A 25,318-nucleotide genomic window follows, 5' to 3' on the forward strand; every position below is an offset into this window, starting at 1 on the left:
TTAAATTCATCTAACGCACCATTAAAACTCATTTTCTCTTGTGAGAAGAGATGTTTCAATTGCTATTTCCAGGACTATATATTGAGCATGGGTGTACAGTATTTTTAAATGGTTAGCAGAATTTTACTCACATAATTTATAGCCAGAATAAGAAACTCTAGCCTCTCTGAATGACCTTCCACTCAGAACAGTGATGATGATTAATGTCTAAAATGTATCTGGGGTGCCCCCCTTGACATTACCAAATGTTTCCAAGTAATCTTAGAAAATACGATTATTTAGGCCGGGTGCAGTGGCTCAGGCCTGTAATCCCAGCACTTTGGGAGGCCAAGGCGGGCGGATCACAAGGTCAGGAGATCGAGACCATCCTGGCTAACTCGGTGAAACCCCGTCTCTACTAAAAATACAAAAAGTTAGCCGAGCGTGGTGTTGGGCGCCTGTAGTCCCAGCTACTCCGGAGGCTGAGGCAGGAGAATGGCGGGAACCCGGGAGGCGGAGCTTGCAGTGAGCGGAGATCACGCCACTTGCACTCCAGCCTGGGCGAGAGCGAGACTCCGTCTCAAAAAAAAAAAAAAAAGGAAGAAAATACGATTATTTAAACATATGCATAATATTCTACCACACAATGTACCATCACTTTTTTAACTATTTTCCAATTGTTCATTTATAACATTTGCAATTTTTCGTTATAAATAATATTGTGATGAATACTTTCATCCATAAGTTTTACGCAAGACTGGTTATTTCTTCTAATGTCTTCTAATGTCAAAGAAGTGGCTTACTGGTTCAAACAGTGCACATATATGGTTTAAGGCTTTTAGTATACTTTACCAAATAATCTCCAGAAGAGCTCGAACAACTCCTACCAACAGTATGTTATTGTGCCCATAGGGTGGACTTTGTAACAACAAAGCAAATTCAACCACAAATCTATTAGATTCACACCGATCTCAAAACTATCACATGAAAGAAGCAAGGAGACATATTACCGGTTAGGAAGCCAAATTTAAATTCTTTTTAAAAATCACTCAGCTTTAGATCAGTAGAATAATCAACAAAAATGCTCCCCATAAAGTCTACCAGGTTTTTCAAAAAAAAAAAAAAAGAGAGAGAGAGAGAAAGAGAAAGTCAGGCCGGGCACAGTGGCTCATGCCTGTAATCCCAGCACTTTGGGAGGCCAAGGTGGGCAAATCACGAGGTCAGGAGTTCGAGACCAGCCTGGCAAACATGGTGAAACCCTGTCTCTACTAAAAATACAAAACTTAGCTGGGCATGGTGGCGGGCACCTGTAATCCCAGCTACTCAGGAGACTGAGGCAGGAGAATTGCTCAAACCCAGGAGGCGGAGGTTGCAGTGAGCTGAGATCGCGCCACTGCACTCCAGCATGGGCGACAATATGAGACTCTGTCTCAAAAAAAAAAAAAAAAAGAGAGAGTGAAAGAGAAAGTCAGTACCAAATGACCAATTTTTTTTTTTTTTTTTTTTTTTTTTTAGACGGAGTCTCACTCTGTCATCCAGGCTGGAGTGCAGTGGCGCGATCTTGGCTCATTGCAACCTCCGCCTCCCGGGCTCCAGCGATTCTCATGCCTCAGCCTCCTGAGTAGCTGGGACTACAGGTGCACACCACCATGCCTGGCTAAATTTTGTATTTTTTTTAGTAGAGACGGGATGTCACCATATTGGCCAGGCTGGTCTCCAACTCCTGACCTCATGATCTGCCCACCCTGGCCTCCCAACGTGCTGGGATTACAGGTGTGAGCCACCGCGCCCAGCAAATGACCAAAATTTTTTATTTGACTAAATTCTATTAATGCATAAGCATGACAGTCTCCCTGTTTATTTGACTTTGGCAATTAAAAAAACAAGCAGCCTTGTACAGAACAGTGAAAATGCCGAGGACAAGGGCAGTCTGCAGTTTTACCGTAGAATATATATATATATACACACACACTACAGTAAATATATATATATTCTACTGTAAATATATGTACATACAGGCCTCCCTTTGGCCATATCAACTCCCAGTTCAGGCCATTAAATACAGACAAATTTTCAAATTCACGTCTTTACTTCTCCAAGATCTTCGATGCTGTCATCATCTACCTCTGGCCATTTTTCGGAATGACATCAATTATGTCATCTGTAAAGTCTCCCTGAATGATAATTTCATCCTCCCCATTACTGAGGCAGCACAGGAGAATTTTTGAGCAAAAAATATTTGTGCTTCTTTAAGATCAATTTCAAAAATTGCAAGGCCACACACTCTTGTCACATATTTCTTCTTTGCCCTGGGAATTTGGGCTATAGTAACCTTTTGTGGCACAGTCTTTTTTTGTTTTATTTGGCGTCTTCCACCTCTCTTCTGTTTTTTCTTCTCTTCTTCTTCCCCTGCTGTTCCTTGACCCTCACTAATTCCAGCTTCTTGTTTGGGTGAATTTTCTACAGTAAGTTTTGCAAGTTCCTTTGGAAAATTCTTCTCTCACCATTGTCTACAATGAGCAACATCAGGCATATATTCACAGTACTCTATTCTGTTGATAATGAACAGACTCCACAATAAAGGACTTAAAGTGGGTAATCGGCATCTAACTTAGCACTGTTCCTTGGGTCTCCTTTGCAATCAGTCCCACTGGATTCAGAAATCTCAGCTCACTGCAACCTCTGCCTCTGGGCTCAAGCAATCCTCCCACCTCCGCCTCCTAGGACCACAGGCACATGCCATCATGCCTGACTAATTTTTTGTATTTTTGGTAGAGATGGGGTTTCGCCATGTTGCCCAGGCCGGTCTTGAACTCCTGACCTCAAGTGATCTGCCCACCTCGGCCTCCCAAAGTGCTGGGATTACAGGCATGAGCCCCTGCGCCGGGCCTTCATCTTTTATATTTTTAAAAATTGCAGATAAACGTGAAGCTCCCTTTACTGATTAACTCCAATTCCCACAACTCTTCTATTTATTTCTTTTCCTGTGTACTTTTCTCCTCTCTCCTTTCCTTTTCTGCCTGTTTTGTACTCCTGTCTTTAATTTAAAAATCTAGTAAGTTTAACATTTTATGTTTTTAGGTTTTTTTGTTTTAGTTTGAGTTGTCATTATTTTTTTTCTTTTTTGTTTTTTTTATTTTGAGACAGGGTCTCACTCTATCACCCAGGCTGGAGTGCAGTGGCATGATCACGGCTCACCACAGCCTCAACCTCCCAGGCTTAGGTGAGCCACCTGCCTCAGGCTCTCAAGTAGCTGGGACTACAGGCATGAGCCAATGTACCCTGCCGTGTTTAACATAGTATATGCCTCTCTCCTAAATAGCCGTTTTCAGAAAAGACTGATTTAAATTGATATTTACCTCACATGGTCCTCAATTGAAACAGGTTTCCATCTTATTATGAAAGCTATGATTATTATATTATATAATGCTTTTTTTTTTTTTGAGACAGAGTCTCCTTCTGTCACCCAGACTGGAGTGCAATGGTGTGATCTTGGCTCACTGCAACCTCCGCCTCCTGGGTTCAAGTGATTCTCCTGCCTCAGCCTCCTGAGTAACTGGGATTACAGGCGCATGCCACCATGCCCAGCAAATTTTTTATATTTTTAGTAGAGACGAGGTTTCATCATGTTAGTCAGGCTGGTCTTGAACTCCTGACCTTGTCATGTACCTGCCTCGGCCTCCCAAAATGGTGGGACTACAGGTGTGAGTCACTGCACCCTGCCAGTGCTTTTTCTTATATGACTTTTTTTTGAGACATGGTCTCTCTCTGTTCCCCAGACTGGAATGCAGTGGCACAAGCACAGCTCACTGCAGCCTTGATCTCCTAGGCTCAAGTGATCCTCCTGCCTCAGCCTCCCAAGATAGCTGAAACTATAGGCATGCACTACCGCGCCCAGCTAATTTTTTAAATTTTTGTGGAGATGAGGTCTTGCCATGTTGTCCAGGCTGGTCTCAAACTCCTGGTCTCAAGCAATCTTCCTGACTCCACCTCCCAAAGTGCTGGGATTACAGGCATAAGCCTTGGTGCCCTGTCTTGTGTGACTTTTAAATTGCCCCTGAGGGCCAGGCACAGTGGCACATGCCTGTAATCCCAGCACTTTGGAAGGCCAAGGAGGGCAGATCGCCTGAGATCAAGAGTTCGAGACCAGCCTGGCCAACATGGTAAAACCCTGTCGCTCCTAAAAATACAAAAATTAGCCTGGTGTGGTGATGGGCACCTGTAATCCCAGCTACTCAGGAGGCTGAGGAAGGAGAATCGCTTGAACCCGGGAGGTGGAGGTTGCAGTGAGCCGAGATCACGCCACTGCACTCCAGCCTGGCAACAGATCAAGACTCCGTCTCAAAAAAAAAAAAAAAAAAAAAAAAAAATGCCTCTGAAGGCATGTCTAGAATTCAAAGATATTTTAATCTACTTGCAGCATTAGAATGAACTTATGACATCTCAATATTACAACTTTGGGGAAAAACATTCTACTGACTGTCTCAATTCTGGCTGTATTAGCTAAAAACTAAAATCAGTTTTAAGTTATTAAAATCCCATTACTTATGCCATAGCTCATTTTCAATCAAAAATATTATTATTCTTACCAGAGTTAGCTGGAAATCATTGTCTATTTTCAGAGGTCAGATTTATTCTCAGAGGGCAAATCCTCACAATAAAAGAAATATTCAGGCCAGGCACAATGGCTCACCCTTGTAATTCCAGCACTTTGGGAGGCTGAGGAGAGAGTGTCTCTTGAGCCCAGGAGTTCGAGACCAACCTGGGCAACATTGTGAGACCTCACCTCTACTAAAAAAATAATTGGCCTGGCATGGTGGCTCACACCTGTAGTCTCAGCTGCTTGGGAGGCTGAGGTGGGAGAATTGCTTGAGCCCAGGAGGTCAAGGCTGCAGTGAGCTATGATCTTGCCATTGCCTTCCAGCCTGGGTGACAGAGCAAGATCCTATCTATAAAAACAGAAAGAAAGAAATATTCAACAGAATATGCTGTAGCCTCTCTGAAAGGGATGCCACTTATTTGGAATAACAGCAAGTCAACGTTAGAAAAGAACTTAAAAATCGAATAATTCATCAGCCTGGGCAACATGGTAAAACCCCATCTCTACCAAAAATACAAAAAAAAAAAAAAAACAAATTAGCCAGGCATGGTGGCACATGCCTGTCGACCCAGCTACTAAGGAGGCTGAGGTGGGAGAATTGCTTGAACCCTGAAGGCAGAGGTTACAGTGAGCTGAGATGGCACCACTGCACTCCAGCCTGAGTGACAGAGCAAGACGCTGTCTCAGAAAGAAAAAAAAAGCCACCCTGTAAAGCAGGAAATTCAAGGAGACTGCCAGAGGGAAAAGGCTGCAGAGTGTGGAGAAGAAAGGGCACTCCTGCCTGCTATACAGAACCACTTTAGAGAGGGGGGCCCAGCAGGAGCCACACAGAGGTGAGTGTGGAGCTCTCTAGGAGCTGCAGACCGAAATCAGGGGTCTGAGGAAATTAAAGAGGCCCAAGACCCCATACGTGGAACCACTCTCTTCTGCATACCCAAGGCATTTGTTTCACTTGTGCCTCAACTCTAGCACTTCTCCCTCCTCCTTTTGTTAGTTACTTGTCTCTCTTCCCTGAAGTACTGAAAGCCATTTAAAGGTAAGGCATCTGTTCTTCACATATATCGAACATACAGTAACTTGATTCAGTTGACAGAAACATTTCCTGAGGCCTTATTTTGCGCTGAGCACAACGTTAGGCCCTGGGTTGGTGTGGCCTGGGAGTGGTGGGGGATGGAGTAGTGGGTATGTAGATGAATAAGGCACGGGTCCTGCCCTTGATGAATCCTCAGTCTAGAAGAAGCAGACAAATGAACAAATAATTATAATAGAATGTGTTCAGAGAAGAGAGATTAACTCCCCTGGAAGGGAACCATCAGATAAGACTTTTGAATAGCATTCAAAACATATTTGTTAGCCAGGCTCAGTGGCTCATGCCTGTAATCCCAACAGTGTGGGAGGCTGAGGCAGGAGGATCACTTGAGGTCAGGAGTTCAAGACCAGCCTGGGCAACATAGCAAGACCCTCATATCTACAAAATATTTTAAAATTAGCCAGTCGTGGTGGCATGTGCGTGTAGTCCCAGCTACTCAGGAGGCTGAGGTGGAAGGATCACTTAAGCCCAGGAGGTTGAGACCACAGTGAGCTATGATTGTGCCACTGCACTACTGCCTGGACAGCAGAGCAAGACCCTGTCTCTAAAAAATTAAAATATAAATAAAAGTAAATGTGATGATTGATTGGCTATTCTAGGACGACACTAAGTAAATGAAACATATTGCCACCCTCATGCTACCCCAGAAATTATGTCTGATCATGGACATTACTGATAAACCTGAGTGGACTTTACTGAAAGTCCCTCAGCTAGCCTCCTATGCTCACCCCAGCCAGGCTCTTGCCGCAGCTGTAACATAACCCAGGTAGGTGGAAGATGTGGGGGGAAGCAGGGTCCCCCTGCAGCTGCTGAACATCTGGTATGCAGAATTGAGGTAACTAATAATGACAGGTGGTTCTCCCCTGGGCCCTGACCCTCAGAATTTGGGACAGCTAGTTTGGCTAAGAAACTAAACCCCAACAAAATTGTGTGTTGCCTTTCCCAAGTTTTAGCATTTCAGAAACAGTGGCCGATGATCCAGAAGGGTAATAGAGTTTGAGAGTATCCCAGGGCAAAAAGGGGCCTCAGGTGAAAGAAGATACACGACAAACAAGCTGTATGTTTTGGTGACAGAGCAGTAGTTGTTGAGAGCAAACTCCACCCTGAATTTGAACTATGAAAGGGAAGGAGAGTCCTACAAATTCCTCAACATCATTGTCACAAACTGTATATGACTCTCCATCCAGCTTCTTTAAATCTTTTCAGGGTATGTCAGGTAGCATCCAGTATTTTATTTCTATAATATCATCCTTTGTTTTTGTTTTTATTTTTATTTTTAAGACAGGGACTTGCTCTGTTGCCCAGGCTGGAGTGCAGTGGCACAATCATGGCTCGCTGCAACCTCAACCTCCTGAGCTCAGGCAATTCTCCCACATCAGCCTCCTGAGTAACTGGGACCACAGGCGTGCACCACTGCGACTGACTAATTTTTAAATAATTTGTAGGGACGCGGTCTCCCTGTGTCGCCCAGGCTGGTCTCAAACTCCTGGACTCCAGCGATCCTCCCACCTTGGCCTCCCAAAGTGCTGGGAGTACAGGTGTGAGCCACTGCACTTGGCCATCCTTTGTTTGTTTGTTTTTTTAATTGCAAAGTAATAAAAAAGTAAATAAGACACGCTTATTTTTAAAATTCAAATACAGAAGTACATAAAGGAAAACATGCAGGTTTCTACTTCACTCTCCATCCTCAATCCCACTCCTAAGGAGCAATCATCACTTAAATGTTTATCCTTCCAGACTTCTTTCTCTGCATATGCAAACATGTACATATTTGAATATGTTTTGATATTTACAGGATCATACTTTTTATAATTTTTTTTTTCTTTTTTGAGATGGAGTCTCACTCTGTTGCCCAGGCTGGAATGTAATGGCACAATCTTGGCTCACTACAACCTCTACCTCCCGGGTTCAAGTGATTCTCCTGCCTCAGCCTCCTGAGTAGCTGGAATTACAGGAGCTCACCACCACGCTCGGCTAATTTTTGTATTTTAGTAGAGACAGAGTTTCACCGTGTTAGCCAGGCTGGTCTTGAACTCCTGACCTCGTGATCCACCCGCCTCGGCCTCCCAAAGTGCTGGGATTATAGGCCTGAGCCACCGCGCCCAGCCACTTTTTACAATCTTTAATTTGTTTCAGTATTACATTTTTAAAATATACTCTGAACCAGTACCAGTCTAGAATGATGTGCCCCTTTCAACAAGACACTTTCCCCACTGTAGAACTGCACTACTACTACCTAAACTGAAAGAAATCAACAACCTCCCCTGCCCTTATGTGTCTGTGATTGTGGATGAACCACATGCAGGTTATAGGAATATCATATACAAACATTCTGAGGTTTTTCAGGGCCAGAGAACCCGTTATGGACCCAGAGAAAGCTATGGACCCTCTCCCTGAAAAATCACATATGCACAACGTTTCACAGACGATTTCGAGGTCAAGAATTCCCTCTTGCTATCATTTCCCTTTCTTCCCAAGTATATGCTTTGTTTCAAAAGCGTGATCAAAGGAAAGCCTGCCTCCATCCGCACTAACCTGAATGAGTCTGCTGAAGTCTGCCGCTGCTCCTCCGTGCTGCGGTCCAGCTGATACTTTTTGATTTCTGTTCACTCTCCTTCAAAGGGATGAGCCTCACCCAGATCCCCCAGGTCTCTGGCCATTGGTGCTTGGCAGGGCTGGTGGAAGCCACTATTATGACTAACTGAGCCCAGTCACCTCCCCTCCAATGCCAGCTTGCTGGCTACCCAGACACTCTGGCTACCTTGACTAGTGTCACTAGCAAAGCCCAGGGCAGGCTGTGAGAGTTGTGCCTCACGAACACCTAGTGTGGTCAGCAGCTGACACTGTTCACTGTCTTCAAGAAGACTGCTTAAACAAACAAACAAAAAATAGTAAAACAATGCTAAAATAAAAATTAAAAGGGAAGCCAGGTGCAGTGGTGCCCCTATAGTCCCAGCTACTTGAGTGGCTGAAGCAGGAGGATTACCTAAGGCCAGGAGTTTCAGGCCAGCCTGGGCAACACAGTGAGCCCACATCTCAAAAACATTAAAAAGGCTGAGAGCAGTGGCTCATGCCTGTAATCCCAGCACTTTGGGAGGCTGGGGCGGGTGGATCACTTGAGATCAGGAGTTTGAGACCAGCCTGGCCAACATGGTGAAACCCGATATCTACTAAAAGTACAAAATTAGACGGGCATGGTGGTGGTGCATGCCTGTAATCCCAGCTACTCAGGAGGCTGAGGTGGGAGAATCGCTTGAACCCAGGAAGTGGAGGTGCCTTTGCCTCTTCTTCCGTTCTCATCTCTCGCTACATCTCCGTCCCAATAGGTACTTAGTCATGCCACATGACTGGGAGACTGTAGTCCTTTCCTTTGCTGTGGGGACAAGGCCTTAACCCTGAAGGATTAAGATACAATGCTATCCCCAGTGCTGTCGCTAAGGGGATTCCCTCAGTGCATACTCAGGACGCTGAGTGTACCCTACTCAGGAATGATCTCGACACTGTCGTCTCCTATATTCCCTCAAGCAGAGATCTTACATATTAACATACGTGTGTGCACACACATCAACAAGACTCCTGGGTTACATCAACCAATTGCCCTGGACCCGTACAAACCCTCATTGCTGTTACCACTCATGAGTGACACACTCACTGCTATTAATACAATTGTAGCCCCAGAGTGGAAGAGGGAAGTGAATCAGGCGCCGGGCAGTGGGCTGCTGGGCTCGGCTTGCTGAGGTAGAGGCAGCGCTAAGAAGAGGCCTTTGCCACTGGTAGGGATTGGGATGTCGAAGAACAGCGTCGTCGGCCCGGTTCCGGAAGGTGGACGTGGATGAATATGACGAGAACAAGTTCATGGACGAAGAAGATGGGGGCGACGGCCAGGCCGGGCCGACGAGGGCGAGGTGGACTCCCGCCTGCGGCAAGGAAATGTGACAGCTGCCCTACAGGCAGCTCTGAAGAACCTCCCCATCAACACCAAGAGTCAGGCAGTGAAGGACCGGGCAGGCAGCATTGTCTTGAAGGTGCTCATCTCTTTTAAAGCTAATGATATTGAAAAGACAGTTCAATCTCCGGACAAGAATGGTGTGGATCTCCTAATGAAGTGTATTTATAAAGGATTTGAGAGCCCCTCTGACAATAGCAGTGCTGTGTTACTGCAGTGGCAGGAAAAGGCACTTGCTGCTGGAGGAGTAGGGTCCATTGTTCGTGTCTTGACTGCAAGAGAAACCGTGTAGATTGGCAGGAAGCGGAAATCTGCCTCGGGAGTGGGAATTGCTGGTACAAAGACCAAAACAACCAAATGCCACCGCTGCCCTGTGGGTAGCATCTGTTTCTGTCAGCTGTGCCTTCTTGCTTTTTCATATCTATAAAGAAGAAAATTACATATCAGTTTTCCTTTAATGAAAATTGGGATAATATAGAATAAATTGTGTTAAAATATAAATGTTTCATCCTTTCAAAACCATTTCAGTGATGTTTATACCAGTCTGTATATAGTATAATTTACATTCAAGTTTAATTGTGCAATTTTTAACCCCTATTGGCTGGTTTTTTGTTTTGTTTTGTGTTATTTTTACCTAATACTGAGAGATTTGGTCAGAATTTGAGGCCAGTTTCCTAGCTCACTGCTAGTCGGGAAATGATATTTATAAAAAATATGAGAGACTGGCAGTTATTAACATTGCAAAACTGAGGCCGGGCGCAGTGGCTCAAGCCTGTAATCCCAGCAATTTGGGAGGCCGATACGAGCGGATCACGAGGTCAGGAGATCGAGACTATCCTGGCTAACACAGTGAAACCCCGTCTCTACTAAAAAATACAAAAAACTAGCTGGGCGAGGTGGCGGGCGCCTGTAGTCCCAGCTACACGGGAGGCTGAGGCAGGAGAATGGCCTAAACCCGGGAGGCGGAGCTTGCATTGAGCTGAGATCCGGCCACTGCACTCCAGCCCGGGTGACAGAGCAAGACTCCGTCTCCAAAAAAAAAAAAAAAAAAAAAAAAAACTGCAAAACTGGACTATTGCAAAACTGGACTATTTCCCTTATTTAAGCAAAATATGTTTTTGGAATAAGTGGTGGGTGAATACCATTACCGAGTTCTAGCTTTGTTTTTGCTTGCCTCCTGATTAACTGTACTGTGGGTTTAAGTGTGCTACTTTCTCTCAGCATCCAATAATCATGGCCTCTCAATTGATTTGTGGTCGCCCAGGGTTCAGAGCAAGAAGTCTTGCTCTATACAAATGTATCCATAAAATATCAGAGCTTGTTGGGCATGAACATCAAACTTTTGTTCTAATATTATGGCTCTGTTTGGGAAAAACTGTAAATCAGAAAGAATGATTTGCAGAAAGAAAGAAAAACTATGGTGTAATTCAAACTCTGGGCAGCCTCTGAATGAAATGCTACTTTCTTTAGAAATATAATAGCTGCCTTAGACATTATGAGGTACACAACTAGTATTTAAGATACTATTTAATATGCCCCATAAATATCTTCAGTGCTCTTCAGGGTCATTGGGATCTCAGAAGATTTGGTTCAGATCCAAACAAATACACGTTCTGTGTTTTAGCTCAGTGTTTTTTTTTAAAAAGAAGCTGCCACACAGCAAAAAATTGTTTACTTTGTTGGACAAACCAAATCAGTTCTCAAAAAATGACCGGTGCTTATAAAAAGTTATAAATATCCAGTAGTTCCAAAACAAACCACCTGACCAAGGAGGAAGTCAGCTTGTGATTAGTATTTACATTGGACACCAGTTTTGTAATCACTGACTTATGTGCAAACTGGTGCAGAAATTCTATAAACTCTTTGCTGATTTCGATACCTGCTTTTTGTTTCATTTTGTTTTGTTTTGTAAAAATGATAAAACTTCAGAAAATAAAATGTCAGTGTTGAATAATTTAAAAAAAAAAATACAATTGCAGTGGGCTTGTACAAACTTTCCATGACTTTCCATGCCCTCTTTTCCAGGCTTAGTCAGATTCAGTCACACTTATGCATTTGTAAATTCTTCAGCTCTTAAGGAAGTATAGTAAGTGGCCCTTATAAAATCTTTCTCTGTGTAACTATTTAAGCTGCCCAATGGCACAGTGATGGGGAGGCAAGAATCGGAAATGAGGAATTTGCTATGTTCTGAATGTTTATGCCCTCTCAGATTCAGATGTTGAAATCCTCACTGCCAAGGTGATAGTGTAAGGGGGTGGGGCCTTTTGGAGGTGACTAGGTCATGGTGGCAGAGCCCTCATGAATGAGACTAGTGCCTTTATAAAAGAAGCCCAAGGGGGCCGGGCGCGGTGGCTCAAGCCTATAATCCCAGCACTTTGGGAGGCCGAGGCGGGTGGATCACGAGGTCAGGAGATCGAGACTATCCTGGCTAACATGGTGAAACCCCGTCTCTACTAAAAATACAAAAAACTAGCCGGGCGAGGTGGCGGGCGCCTGTAGTCTCAGCTACTTGGGAGGCTGAGGCGGGAGAATGGCGTGAACCCGGGAGGCGGAGCTTGCAGTGAGCCGAGATCACGCCACTGCACTCCAGCCTGGGAGACACAGCGAGACTCCGTCTCAAAAAAAAAAAAAAAAAAAAAAAAAAAAGAAGCCCAAGGGAAACCCCTTCCACTTTGTGAGATTAGAGAGATGATGGCTGTCTATGAAGAAATAGGCCCTCACTAGATATTGAATCTGCCTGCACCTTGATCTTAGACTTCCCAGCCTCCAGAACTGTGAGAAATAAATTTCTGTTATTTAGAAACCACCCAGTCTATGATATTTTGTTATAGTCACCTAAATAGAGTAAGACAGGATTCATAGAATTTAAGGATAGCAGGTAGATTCTTTCATTCATTTCACAAATTTTTGTCAAGTTGCTACTCTGTGCCTCATACTCTATACTAAGTCATATAGTCCTATCCTCTTATGAAGGGGGCCTGCCCCTCCACACCTGTGGGTATTTCTCATCAGGTGGGACAAGAGACTGAGAAAAGAAATAAGACACAGAGACAAAGTATAGAGAAAGAACAGTGGGCCCAGGGGACCGGCACTCAGTATATGGAGGACCCGCACTGGCGCCGCTCTCTGAGTTCCCTCAGTATTTATTGATTATTATTTTTAATATTTTAGTGAGGGGAGTGTAGCAGGGCAACAGGTGGGGAGAAGGTCAGCAGGGAAACATGTGAGCAAAGGAATCTGTATCATGAATAAGTTCAAGGAAAGGTACGTGCCCAGATATGTATGTAGGCTAGATTTATGTTTTTCTTTACCCAAACATCTCAGTGTAGCAAAGAGCAACAGAGCAGTATTGTTGTCAGTATATCTTGTCTCTAGCCACAGGGCAGTTTTCTCCTATCTTAGAATAGAATGAATGAGAATGGTCGGCTTTACACCGAGACATTCCATTCCCAGGGAGGAGCAGGAGACAGAAACCTTCCTCTCATCTCAACTGCAAAGAGGTCTCCCTCTTTCCCTACTCCTCCTCAGCACAGACCCTTCACGGGTGTTGGGCTGGGGGATGTAAGGTCTTTCCTTTCCCACAAGGCCACATCTCAGGCTTTCTCAGTGGGGGGAAACCTTGGACAATACCCAGGCTTTCTTGGGCAGAGGTCCCTGCGGCTTTCCGCAGAGCATTGTGTCCCTGGTTAATCGAGAATGGAGAATGGCGATGACTTTTACCAGGCATACTGCCTGCAAACGTATTGTTAACAAGGCATATCCTACACAGCCCTAAATCCATTAAACTTTGATTCAATACAGCACATGTTTCTGTGAGCACAGGGTTGGAGCTAAAGTTACAGGTTAACAGCATCTCAAAGCAGAAACAATTTTTCTTAGTACAGATCAAAATGGAGTTTCTTATGTCTTCCTTTTCTACATAGACACAGTAACAACCTGATCTCTCTTTCTTTTTTTTTTTTTTTTGAGACGGAGTCTCACTCTGTTGCCCAGGCTGGAGTGCAGTGGCACAATCTCAGCTCACTGCAAGCTCTGCCTCTCGGGTTCATGCCATTCTCCTGCCTCAAACTCCCGAGTAGCTGGGACTACAGGCACCCACCACCATGCCCGGCTAATTTTTTTGTATTTTTAGTAGAGACGGGGTTTCACCATGTTAGCCAGGATGGTCTCGATCTCCTGACCTCGTGATCCACCTGCCTCGCCCTCCCAAAGTGCTGGGATTACAGTTGTGAGCCATCGTGCCCAGCCTGATCTCTCTTTCTTTTCCCTACACTCTTTTTTTTTTTTTTTTTTTTTTTATTTATTTATTGAGACAGAGTCTCGCTCCATTGCCCGGGCTGGAGTGCAATGGCACAATCTCAGCTCACTGCAACCTCCACCTCCTGGGTTCAAGCAATTCTTGAGCTTCAGCCTCCCGAGTAGTAGGCATGCACCATCAAGCCCAGCTAATTTTTGTATTTTTAGTAGAGACGGGGTTTCACCATGTTGGCCAGGCTGGTCTCAAATTCCTGGCCTCAAGTGACTCACCGCCTCAGCCTCCCAAAGTGCTGGGCTTACAGGCGTGAGTGCCAGGCCCTATCCCCTTATTTTAAAACGGAGAAAGCTGAGACTCAGATGGACCTAGGGTCACACAGCCGTTTAAATGACAGGTTCATCCAGATGATCTTACTCGTGTGTCTGGATTCTTCTTTTTATCCACCACGCTGAAGAGAAACTCATCTTAAGTCCTAAATACTAACTTAACACAGACGATGAATTTAAAAGGAGACTTGTCATCAGAAATATCACAGATCAAGTAACAGTCTTCATCACTGTGGAGTGGAAAGACAGTTGAGAAACCCAGTTACACAGCTACTGCTTGCTGTCAGCATTATTGTCCTGCTTTTTTTGTTTTGTTTTGTTTTTTGAGACAGAGTCTCTTACTCTGTCACTCAGGCTGGAGTGCAGTGGCACAATCTTGGCTCACTACAACCTCTGCCTCCTGGATTCAAGTGATTCTCCTGCCTTAGCCTTCCAAGTAGTTGGGATTACAGGCATGCGCCACCATGCCCAGCTAATTTTTGTATTTTTAGTAGAGATGAGCTTTCACCACGTTGGTCAGGCTGGTCTCGAACTCCTGACCTCAGGTGATCCACTTGCCTCGGCCTCCCAAAGTGCTGGGATTATAGGCGTGAGCCACAGTGCCCGGCCTAGCATCATTGTCCTGTATTAATAGCAGGGAGTGTTTCTCTGATGAGTAGTAACAGCAACGAGGTCTGTACAGATCCACAAACCTTTACCTGTAATTGCAAAATCCCAACACCCTGAAAACTATAAGGTTTTGTTCCTCCTTTGGCAACTCATTTGGCAGCAAAATCTGAACTTATCTGAAGATATTTGGCAACAAAATGCGTCCTGAATTGATGTGAATCAATTCATAGTCTGTATTCATCCTGCCTATTATGAAGATCCGTGCCTTTTTGCTATAGAAGCATTAAGATTTTTATTATAGGGCTTTCCCAGACCCTTATATGTGGTTTAATATAATATATAGATGATACTACTTTTCTAACATTCACAAAGTTCTGAATTCTAAAAAATATCTGACCCCAAGGGTCCTAATACAACTAAACATTATGGACCTGTATTACATTTAGAATATACATATCCCTCCGGAACTGAGGTAAGGAATACTGGTCTTTAACTCTCTCCCTATAATACCTAAATGAGATTTACTCCACTGAGACTTCACCAATCCAAGACTCAGTCCAATTGTATGGTTCTACCAGGAGAACTGTTTTGCCAGGGGTTGGTCTGTCTTAAACTAACCCCTAGGATTCACTTGTCCTGAGTTAGGCTGGGGATTTGACCTGGTGAGATCTCCTGCCTGCCCATTGTGCAGTGACTAGTGTTTACATTAGGCTTGTGGCTGCTCTGATGGTGAAGTGAGCTTGTACCTACATTATCAAGTGTTCATAGCAAGTGATCAGTGTGGACTTTGGTCCCATGGATATTGGCCTCTGGTCATGAGCTGTCCCACTACTCCTTAGATTTGTAATACTGAATTGGACTGTTGATTCAGTCCCCTCATTCTCAATCCTGTTCCTGGGTCTAAGTTAATCTTCCCCAAACTCCTGCCACCTTTTTCTTTCTTCTTTTCTTTTCTGGTACGATCACAGCTCACTACAGCCTCAACCTCCCAGGTTCAAGCAATCCTCCCTCCCACCTCACCCTCCCAAGTGGCTGGGACCACAGGTGTGTACTATCACACCTGTGGGTGGCCAGCCACCCAGGTGCCATGGCAAGAGACTGAGGGCACAAGCTGTTCCAGTATAATAAAGAAAATATATAGAATAAGAATAGTTACACTAGAAATAGATTATAGATATGATTATATATGAATATCATTAATCATTAGTTTGTAGCATTACTCTTTATTCCAATATTATGATAATCTTTGTTCTACAATTATAACCTAGGAAAAACCAGGCCATACAGAGATAGGAGCTGAAGGGACACGGTGAGAAAGTGACCAGAAGACAAGAGTATAAGCCCTCTGTCACACCTGGACAAAGCCACTAGAGGGCTCCCTGGTCTAGCAGTAATGCCAGCGCCTGGGAAGGCACCTGTTACCTAGCGGTCCTTGGTCTAGTGATAGCGTCAGTGCCTGGGGAAGGCACCAGTTACTCAGCAGACTGGGAAAGGGACTCTCCCTTTCCCCGGGGGAGTTAAAGAAGACTCTGCTCCACCATCTCTTGTGGAAGGCCTGACATCAGTCAGGCCTGCCCACAGCCATCCGGAGGACTGACTATCTCCCTGTGATGCTGTGCTTCAGTGGTCATGCTCCTGGTCTGCTTTCATATTCCACCCTGTACACCTGGCTCCACCTTCTAGCTAGCAGTAGCAGAATTAGTGAAAGTACTAAAGTCTTTGAAATGTATAGAAGAAATAATGGCACAAGCTGTCCTCTCTGTCTCTCTGCCTCGGCTGCCAAACAGGGAAGGGCCTCCTGTCTGGTGGACACATGACTCGTGTGACCTTACCTATCATTGGAGATGGCCCACACTCCTTACCCTGCCCCCTTGTCTTGTATCCCATAAATAACAGCGCAGCCAGGCATTCAGGGCCACTACCAGTCTCTGCGCCTTGGTGGTAGTGGTCCCCCAGACCCAGCTGTCTTTTCTTCTATCTCTTTGTCTTGGGTCTTTATTTCTACGATCTCTCGTCTCCGCACATGAGGAGAAAAACCCCACAGAGCGTTAGCCACCATGCCTGGCCTCTTTTTCTAATTCAGATTTTCTGGCCACTCTCACTTCTTTGCAGAAATTCCCATTACAGTTTTTGGCCCATGAGTATATTATTTATGGTAAGGAAAACCCAAAGACATAAAATAACTGCACATACCGCCTCCCAATTAATAACATGCCTCTTGTAACTTGCCTTAATCGAGCTTATTTGTTCTTGTTTTTGAGACAGAGTATCACTCTGTCGCCCAGGCTGGAGTGCAATGGCACAATCATGGCTCACTGTAGCCTCAACTTCCTGGGGTCAGGTGATTCTCCCACCTCAGCCACCCGAGTAGCTGGGACCACAATCTTGTGCCACCACTCCCGGCTAAGAGCCTTTTGTTAATCAGAGCTTCTCCCTACCACATTCCACCACATCCTCATCCTTTACTTTCCTTGTTTTTTAAAGTTGAATTTCTTTCTTTCTTTCTTTTTTTTTTTTTTTTTTTTTGGAGACAGTTTCTTTCACCCACGCTGGAGTGAAGTGGCATGATCTCAGCTCACTGCAACCTCCTAGCCCTGGGTTCAGGCAATTCTCCTGCCTCAGCCTCCTGAGTAGGTAGACTTATAGGCACCTACCTACTCAGGAGGCCACCGCCTAGCTAATTTTTGTATTTTTAGTAGAAACGGGGTTTCGCCATGTTGGCCAGGCTGGTCTCGAAATCCTGACCTCAGGTGATCCATCCGCTGCGGCCTCCCAAAGTGCTGGGATTACAGGCGTGAGCCACTGGCCCAGCCGGGTTGAATTTATTTCTGATTTGCCTTCCTAATTAATACCCATTAAAGCTAGATGCTATATTTGAAAAATGGTCTTTTTAGCAACAATCAGAAGCTAAAAATTAAATACAATATTGCTTTTGGAAGAGGTCAATGATACAGAATAAAAATTTTAAATATATATTTAATTTTATGTAACTAAAATATTATCTAGTTTACAAATATTTCATATTTATATTCCAAATGTTACTGTATTGAATCTTTATGAATTCTAGACAGCATGGTATAATAATGTTTCAAAACATTATGATAACTATTCATGATGTAGATTTTTCCTCTGCATCCACAATCCAAGCTTACCAGTCCTAGCTCTTGTCTCACTAGGACCCAGTCCTGTACTAAAACAAATCTGAAATCTGATAAATTAATGAGAAATATTATCGGCACATTAGCCTTTTAATAAATGTCATCAATATCTTCACCTGAAGAAATAGTTGGACTGGGTGCAGTGGCTCACACCTGTAGCCCCAGCACTTTGGGAGGCCAAGGCAGGCGGATCACTTGAGGTCAGGAGTTTGAGACCAGCTTGGCCAACATGGTGAAACCTTGTCTCTACAAAAAATACAAAAATTAGCCGGGCGTGGTGGTGGGCACCTGTAGTCCCAGCTACTCGGGAGGCTGAAGCAGAAGAATTACTTGAATCCAGGAGGCGGAGGTTGCAGTGAGCCAAGATCACACCACCGCACTCCAGGCTGGACAACAGAGTGAGATTCCATCTTAAAAAAGAAAAGAAATAGTTAAGTGGTCCATTGGTTAATAGATATTGATGGAGCAAACATGATGTTCTTGTTCCAATCCGTCATGATTCTTACAATCTAGATGGGGTTGGCAAACTTTTTCTGTAAAAGGCCAGATAGTAAATATTTTATGCTTTGTGGACCATATAGGGTCTCCGTTGGATATTCTTTTTTTTTTAATAGCATCATTTTAAAATGTTAAAACTGTTTTTACTTCCCAGACTGGATAAATGCCATATGAAATGTGAGAAGGGCAAATGAGTACCGTAGTCACTAAGGGCTTTGATGACCATTGACAAATGATAAGTAAATAAATGTTTGTATAGCAAGCTAAGCATTGCAATTGGTGGGAAAGGACAAGCATCATATGGGGACCAGGAAGTAGCCAAGCTTGGTCAGAATTCATTGCTTCCTGTGAGAAAATATAAAGCTGGAAAGGATGGTGGAGAGCTCCTGTCATTCAGGAGTTAATATCCTAGAAGGGGAATGCCATATATATATAAAATATATACACACAAATGAACAAATATGGCCAAGTGGTGGCTCACTTTGGGAGGCTGAGGTGGGAGGATCACTTGAGCCCAGGAGCTCAAGGCCAACTTGGGTAATAGAGTGAGCCCTCATCTCTACAAAAAAAAAAAAAAAAATTTAATTAGCCAGGCATGTGGGTACATGCCTGTAGTGCCAGCTACTCAGGAAGATGAGGTGGGAGGATGGCTTGAACGTGGGAGGTTGAGGCTGCAGTGGCCCAAGATCGTGCCACTGCACTCCAGCCTGGGTGACAGGGCGAGACTCTGTCTCAAAACAAACAATGACAACAGAAAAAAAAACTATACGAGCTTGAGTTAGAAAATATAGGCCAGGTGCAGTGGCAGTGGCTGGCAGATCACTTCAGGCCAGGAGTTTGAGACCAGCCTGGCCAACATGGTGAAACCCCATCTCTACTAAAAATACAAAAATTAGCCAGGTGTGGTGGTGGGCACCTGTAATCCCAGCTACTCCAGAGGCTGAGGAAGAAGAATCGCTTGAAGCTGGGAGGCAGAGGTTGCAGTGGGCCAAGATCGTGCCACTGCACTCTAGTCTGGCTGACAGAGCAAGACTCTGTCTCAAAAAAAATAAAAAGAGTTAGAAAATATAAAATGCTTAGCCTGGCCAAAGTGGTAAAACCCCGTCTCTACCAAAAAATACAAAAATTAGCCTGGCTTAGTGGTGGGTGCCTGTAGCCCTAGCTACTCAGGAGGCTGAGGTAGGAGAATTGCTTGTACCTGGGAGGTGGAGGTTGTAGTGAGCTGAGACTGTGCCACTGCACTCCAGCCTGGGCAACAAGAGTGAGACTCCGTCTTAAAAAAAAAAAAAAAAAATCCAGCTAGCAAATAAATAAATACATAAATCCAGGTGGCCTATGTTGACAGGTCCATCCTCCTGCCACAAACTATACCTGCATTCGTTCTCTCTGGGTTTGGGAATCTAGGGTATGAGCCAACATATATGCTTGTCTGAAGGAGCCACTTACCTCTGCATCTTTCTCACTGATTCTTAATTTATTAGCCTTATTCTGTGCACCTTAATAAAACCTCTGCTACTGTGAGGCCCTACTGGGGGCCCTTCAACAACTCTGCCCAGGCCTAGGGTCTCCTGGGGCCACAGACATTAAAAAAACCAGAAGCAGCCAACACACCACCCTCTGGACAGCAGAGACCAGTGCAATGCATTCCTTTTATCTTTGCTCCAATCTCCTTCTGTTCCTAGTCTTTCTTCCTCTTCCCATCTCTCTTCTCTCTTCTTCCCTCATCAATTCCCCTTCCCCATCCTAGGCCTTGCTAACCCTCCGACTCCACCAGGACACTTGCCTAACACAGTCACAACACCAGCCCAAAGAAGCACAAAGAAAGCAGGAAGGCCTCTTACCATTACCCCGACCCACCCATCTGACCACCTTCTCTGTCCCACTCAGGCCTCCTGGGATGGATGTCACCCGCTTACTCCTGGCCACCCTGCTGGTCTTCCTCTGCTTCTTCACTGCCTACAGCCACCTGCCACCTGAGGAGAAGCTCCGAGATGACAGGAGCCTGAGAAGCAACTCCTCTGTGAACCTCCTGGACTTCCCTTCTGTCTCTATTATGGGTAAGTCACCTAGCCTCCGGGCTCTGGCCCAGCAGAGGGGCTGCAGGAAATCAAGCATGCTTCCCGGGGTGCTACCAGGACCCACCGCCATGGACAGCTCCTTCTTGCTCGTTCCACGAAATAATCCTGGGAGAATAGTGTCCCTTGACCCATTTGGTTTGGGAAAGTCCTGCATGCTACCAATCTAATATGCAGCTTAGCATATGGTAGAGCCTCTGAAAGGCCTGAAGTGAAGACACTTGCTAAACTTTGTTTAATGTAGCATTTCTGAAACTTAATCACAGAACTCCTGTCAACAGTAACAAACTTCAAAATGCTCCAGAACATATGCAAGACTAGGATGGACCAGCCCTGTCATGTCAGAGTTGGGAATGATGACTCAGGGGAAAATATGAGGGGCATTGGAGATCTGGTTTGACTTCACCTGATAATAATCATAGGCATACTGTGTGGTAGGCACTGTGAGGCGAGTATGGTCTTTATTTGTATTTCACAGTTGAGGAACTTTAGGCTTAGGAGAGTTAAGTAACTAGCATGGATCACACAGTTTTTAACTGGCAAAGCCAGAATTCAAAATCAGATGCTTAACTCCAGAACCTAAGCTCAAAACTAATATCCCTTACTACCTTGCCTTTTGCTAGGAAAAGAGGATATCTGAGGCTGGGTGAGGTGGCTCATGCCTGTAATCCCAGCACTTTGGGAAGCTGAGGCATGAGGATTGTTTGAGCCTAGGAGTTCAAGACCAGACTGAGTGATATACAGAGACCCTGTCTCTATGGAAAAATTTAGAAACTAGCAAGGCATGGTGGCATGTACCTGTAATCCCAGCACTTTGGTAGGCTAAGGTGGGCAGATCTCTTGAGCTCAGGTGTTCAAGACCAGCCTGGTCAACAGGGTGAAACCCCATCTCTACTAAAAATACAAAAATTAACCAGGCATGGTGGCGTGCGCTTGTAGTCCTAGCTACTTGGGAGGCTGAGGCAGGAGAATCACTTGAGCCCAGGAGTTTGAGCCTACAATGATTGTGAGCCATGATTGTGCCACTGCACTCCAGCCTGGGTGACAGAGTGAGACCCTGTCTCAAAAACAAGCAAACAAAAACTAGCCGGGAATGGTGGTGTATGCCTATGGTTCCAGCTATTTGGGAGGCTGAGGCAGGAGGATTGCTTGAGCTCAGGAGGTTGAGACTGTAGTGAGCTGTGATCACACCATTGCACTCCAGCCTGGGTGACAGAGAGACTCTGTCTCAAAAAAGAAATTTTTAAATAAATAAATAAATAATCGGCCAGTCACAGTAGTTCACACCTATAATCCCAGCACTTTGGGAGGCCGAGGTGGGCACACCTGAGGTCAAGAGTTTGAAACCAGCCTGGCCAACATGGCAAAACCCCATCTCTACTAAAAATACAAAAATTAGCCAGGCGTGGTGGTGCACACCTATAATCCCAGCTACTTGGGAGGCTGAGGCAGGAGAATCACTTGAACTCAGGAGAGAGAGGTTATAGTGAGCTGAGATCGCACCACTGCACTCCAGCCTGGGTGACAGAGTGAGATTCTGTCTCAAAAGAAAAAAAAAAAAAGAAGAAGAAGAAAAAGAAAGAAAAGAGGATATTCTACACATACCAGACAGGGAAGTGGAGGAACATCAACATTTATTTCTCTTCAGTGTAACAGACTTTTCACTTTATAAGCAGACTTCATTTATCCTCAAGATAATACTGCAAGGTAGATATTATGGAATCTTTTGTGCAGATGAAAAAACTGAGTCTCATGGAAGATAAGTAAGTTACCGACAGCCACATAGTCATTATATTGGCAGAGTCAGGATTCAAATCAGGTCCTCCTGGCTCCAAAGCTCTGAGGAATGGAAAATAGGAAACACAGGTGCATCTGTGTGCAAGACGGGAGTCCATTTTCTGAGTATCACAATGTTCCTGCACCTGCCACAATGGAGATGAAGGAAGAGGCACTTGGGGTGACTCTGAGTGGCCCAAGCTCACCTAGGTCGAGGGACCAGGCCCCACAAGAGCACCACAGGCAGATCCCAGTGCCTGCTTGGACATCCCATTTGCCTTCCCTCAGAGGACACGTTGCTATCAGTGCCTGGCTCCAGGTCACCATCCGGGCTGGCAAGAACCTACTGGCTTGAGTCCTACAGTGTGATTCATCCGGCACGCTGCTTCTCCTCTCCCCCACCTGGCAACTTCACTGCAACTCAACGTCCTCAGAAACATCTGACTCTCCTCCTTTTGTCTCTCTTTGAAGCACTGAACAAGAATTCCAAAGAGATCAGCAGAAAAGAAGCAGAAAAGAAGAGATCTTCTAAGGTAAGGGCAGGGAAGTTCTGGGAGTTCTCACTGTTGGGGTGAGACTGGACTTACAGAAGGAGGACCCCCAAGCTCTGGCTGGGAACTAAATGAGAGATTTTTCAGGCCTCTATTAACAAAAGAAACTGAAAGCTACTAAAGACTTCCTGGCTTCAGCTCTGAGCCAGACACCCACAGAAGCCCAGGGAGCTGAAGTCCACTGAGCAAAATAGATTACGAAAAGCAGCTTCCTCTTCTAGTTAGCCCCTGCCTGAAATTTCACCATCACTCATACTTTTGGATGAATGTGGTGTTTCCGAAACCTCATTTCAGAACCACATTTACAACTTTTGCCACATCTGAGTTCCACCTATTTATTTAACATATTTATTTAAAATTAAAACTTAGGCCGGATGCGGTGGCTCACGCCTGTAATCCCAGCGCTTTGGGAGGCCAAGATGGGCAGATCAACTGAGGTCAGGAGTTTGAGACTAGCCTGGCCAACATGGCGAAACCCCGTCTCTACTAAAAATACAAAAATTAGCCAGGCGTGGTGGTGGGCACCTGTAATCCCAGCTACTTGGGAGGCTGAGGCAGGAGAATTGCTTGTACCCGGGAGATTGAGGTTGCAGTGAGCCTGAGCCATTGCACTCCAGCCTGGGTGACAAGAGTGAAACTCTGTCTCAAAACAACAACAAAAAAAATTAAAACTTAAAAAATACAATTGACTCTTGAACAACACGGGTTTGAACTCATGGGTCCACTTATACATTGATTATTTTATTTATTTTCTCTTTTTTTTTTTTTTGAGATGGAGTCTCGCTCTGTCACCCAGGCTGGAGTGCAGTGGCGTGATCCCAGCTCACTGTAGGCTCCGCCTCCCAGGTTCACGACATTCTCCTGCCTCAGCCTCCCAGATGCCCACCATCACACCTGGATAATTTTTTTATATATTTAGTAGAGATGGGGTTTCACCATGTTAGCCAGGATGGTCTCAATCTCCTGACCTTGTGATCTGCCCGCCTCGGCCTCCCAGAGTGCTGGGATTACAGGCGTGAGCCACTGTGCCCAGCCTTCTTTTTTTTTTTTTTTTTTTTTTTTTTTGAGATGGAGTTTTCAGTTTTCACTCTTGTTGCCCAGGCCAGAGTTCGGTAGCGTGATCTTGGCTCACTGCAACCCTCACCTGGCGAGTATGCCTCAGTCTCTCGAGTAGCTGGGATTATAGGCACATGCCACCATGCCCAGCTAATGTTTTTGTATTTTTAGTAGAGATGGGGTTTTGCCAAGTTTGCCAGGCTGGTCTCAAACTCCTGACCTCAGGTGATCTGCCTGCCTCAGCCTACCAAAGTGCTAGGATTACAGGGGTGAGCCACCATGCCCAGCTGATTTTTTAAATCGGAAAAAATTTTTTAAAGACTGACAATTAGGAAAAAACAGGTGAATCTTGTTACCTAGAAATATTTTTTAAAATGAAAAAAAGTATGTCATTAATGCATAAAATATATGTAGATACTAGTCTATTTTACCACTTGCTACCATAAAATATACATAAATCTATTATAAAAAATTAAAATTGCCCAAAACATATACAATACACAGACAGTACATGATGCCATTCAAAATAGAAATATAACTAAATGTAAAGATGCAGTATTAAATCATAACTGCATAAACAACTGTAGTACATACTGTACTACCATCATAATTGTGAAGCTACCTCCTGTTGCCACTGCAGCGTGCTCTGGTGTTGTGAGTACGTGCTTAAAACGCTCTGTGAGCTAATCATCTCTGCACAAGGAGTCTCACCAGTAAATCACATATTGCAGTAAAATGTGATCCCTCAAGGTTCTCGTGTATTTTTCAATGTGTTTAATGCAATATTGTAAGCCTTGAGTAGTACCAAGGGCCCATACTAGGTGCTACTAGTGATTCTGGAAGTGTTCCCAAGAAGCAGAGAAGAGTCATGACATTACAAGAAAAAGTTGCTTGAATTGCTTGATTCAAGCAAAAAGGCAGATTAGAAAGTGTTAGAACAGCACTAAGGACATGTTAGCACCAAATTAGCCCTTTCAAGTTGAAAAAGATTGAAAAAAGAATCCTTTCTCATTGTATAGTAGGTGGTGCCACAGGTGGAGCTCTGCAGCTTCGGTTGCTTACTATTTCAGACAGACAATACATCTTGTAAACAGATGGAGTAAACTTATGGTATCAATAAATACAGTATGGCACTGTAAATGCATTTTTACTTCCTTATGTTTTCTTATAATCAATCTCTACTTATCCAATAATTTTCTTAATAATATTTTCTTTTCCCTAGCTTACTTGTTTTTTTTTTTTTTTATTTTTTTAGAGATGGGGTGTCGCGCTGTCACTCAGGCTGGAGTGCAGTGGCACCATTTCGGTTCGTTGCAACCTCAACCTCCCAGGCTCAAGTGATCCTCCTGCCTCAGCTCCGCAAGCAGCTAGGACTATGGGTGTGCACCCCATGCCTGGC

At 44.6% G+C, this 25,318-nt stretch overlaps 1 protein-coding gene and 2 pseudogenes across 3 annotated transcripts in view; 2 read left to right on the plus strand and 1 right to left on the minus strand.

The window, feature by feature from the left end:
* Positions 1-25,318, plus strand: part of ASIP (agouti signaling protein) — an 85,885-nt gene that overhangs the window by 50,245 nt on the left and 10,322 nt on the right. For both annotated transcript variants that reach the window (XM_015149181.3, XM_028828335.2), the window contains exons 2-3: positions 20,349-20,518; positions 22,784-22,845. In XM_015149181.3, coding sequence (XP_015004667.1) covers positions 20,359-20,518; positions 22,784-22,845 — 222 coding nt within the window. In that variant the 5' untranslated portion in view covers positions 20,349-20,358. The remainder of the gene's footprint in view (positions 1-20,348; positions 20,519-22,783; positions 22,846-25,318) is intronic.
* On the minus strand, positions 1,943-8,329 carry LOC100428922 (density-regulated protein pseudogene; annotated as a pseudogene).
* LOC713001 (actin-related protein 2/3 complex subunit 5 pseudogene) lies at positions 9,083-10,137 on the plus strand (annotated as a pseudogene). Its single transcript, XR_013398760.1, has 2 exons — positions 9,083-9,142; positions 9,447-10,137. The product of XR_013398760.1 is annotated as an actin-related protein 2/3 complex subunit 5 pseudogene (transcript).

This window comes from Macaca mulatta, chromosome 10, assembly GCF_049350105.2.
Source record: "Macaca mulatta isolate MMU2019108-1 chromosome 10, T2T-MMU8v2.0, whole genome shotgun sequence".
Taxonomy (NCBI): Eukaryota; Metazoa; Chordata; class Mammalia; order Primates; family Cercopithecidae; genus Macaca; species Macaca mulatta.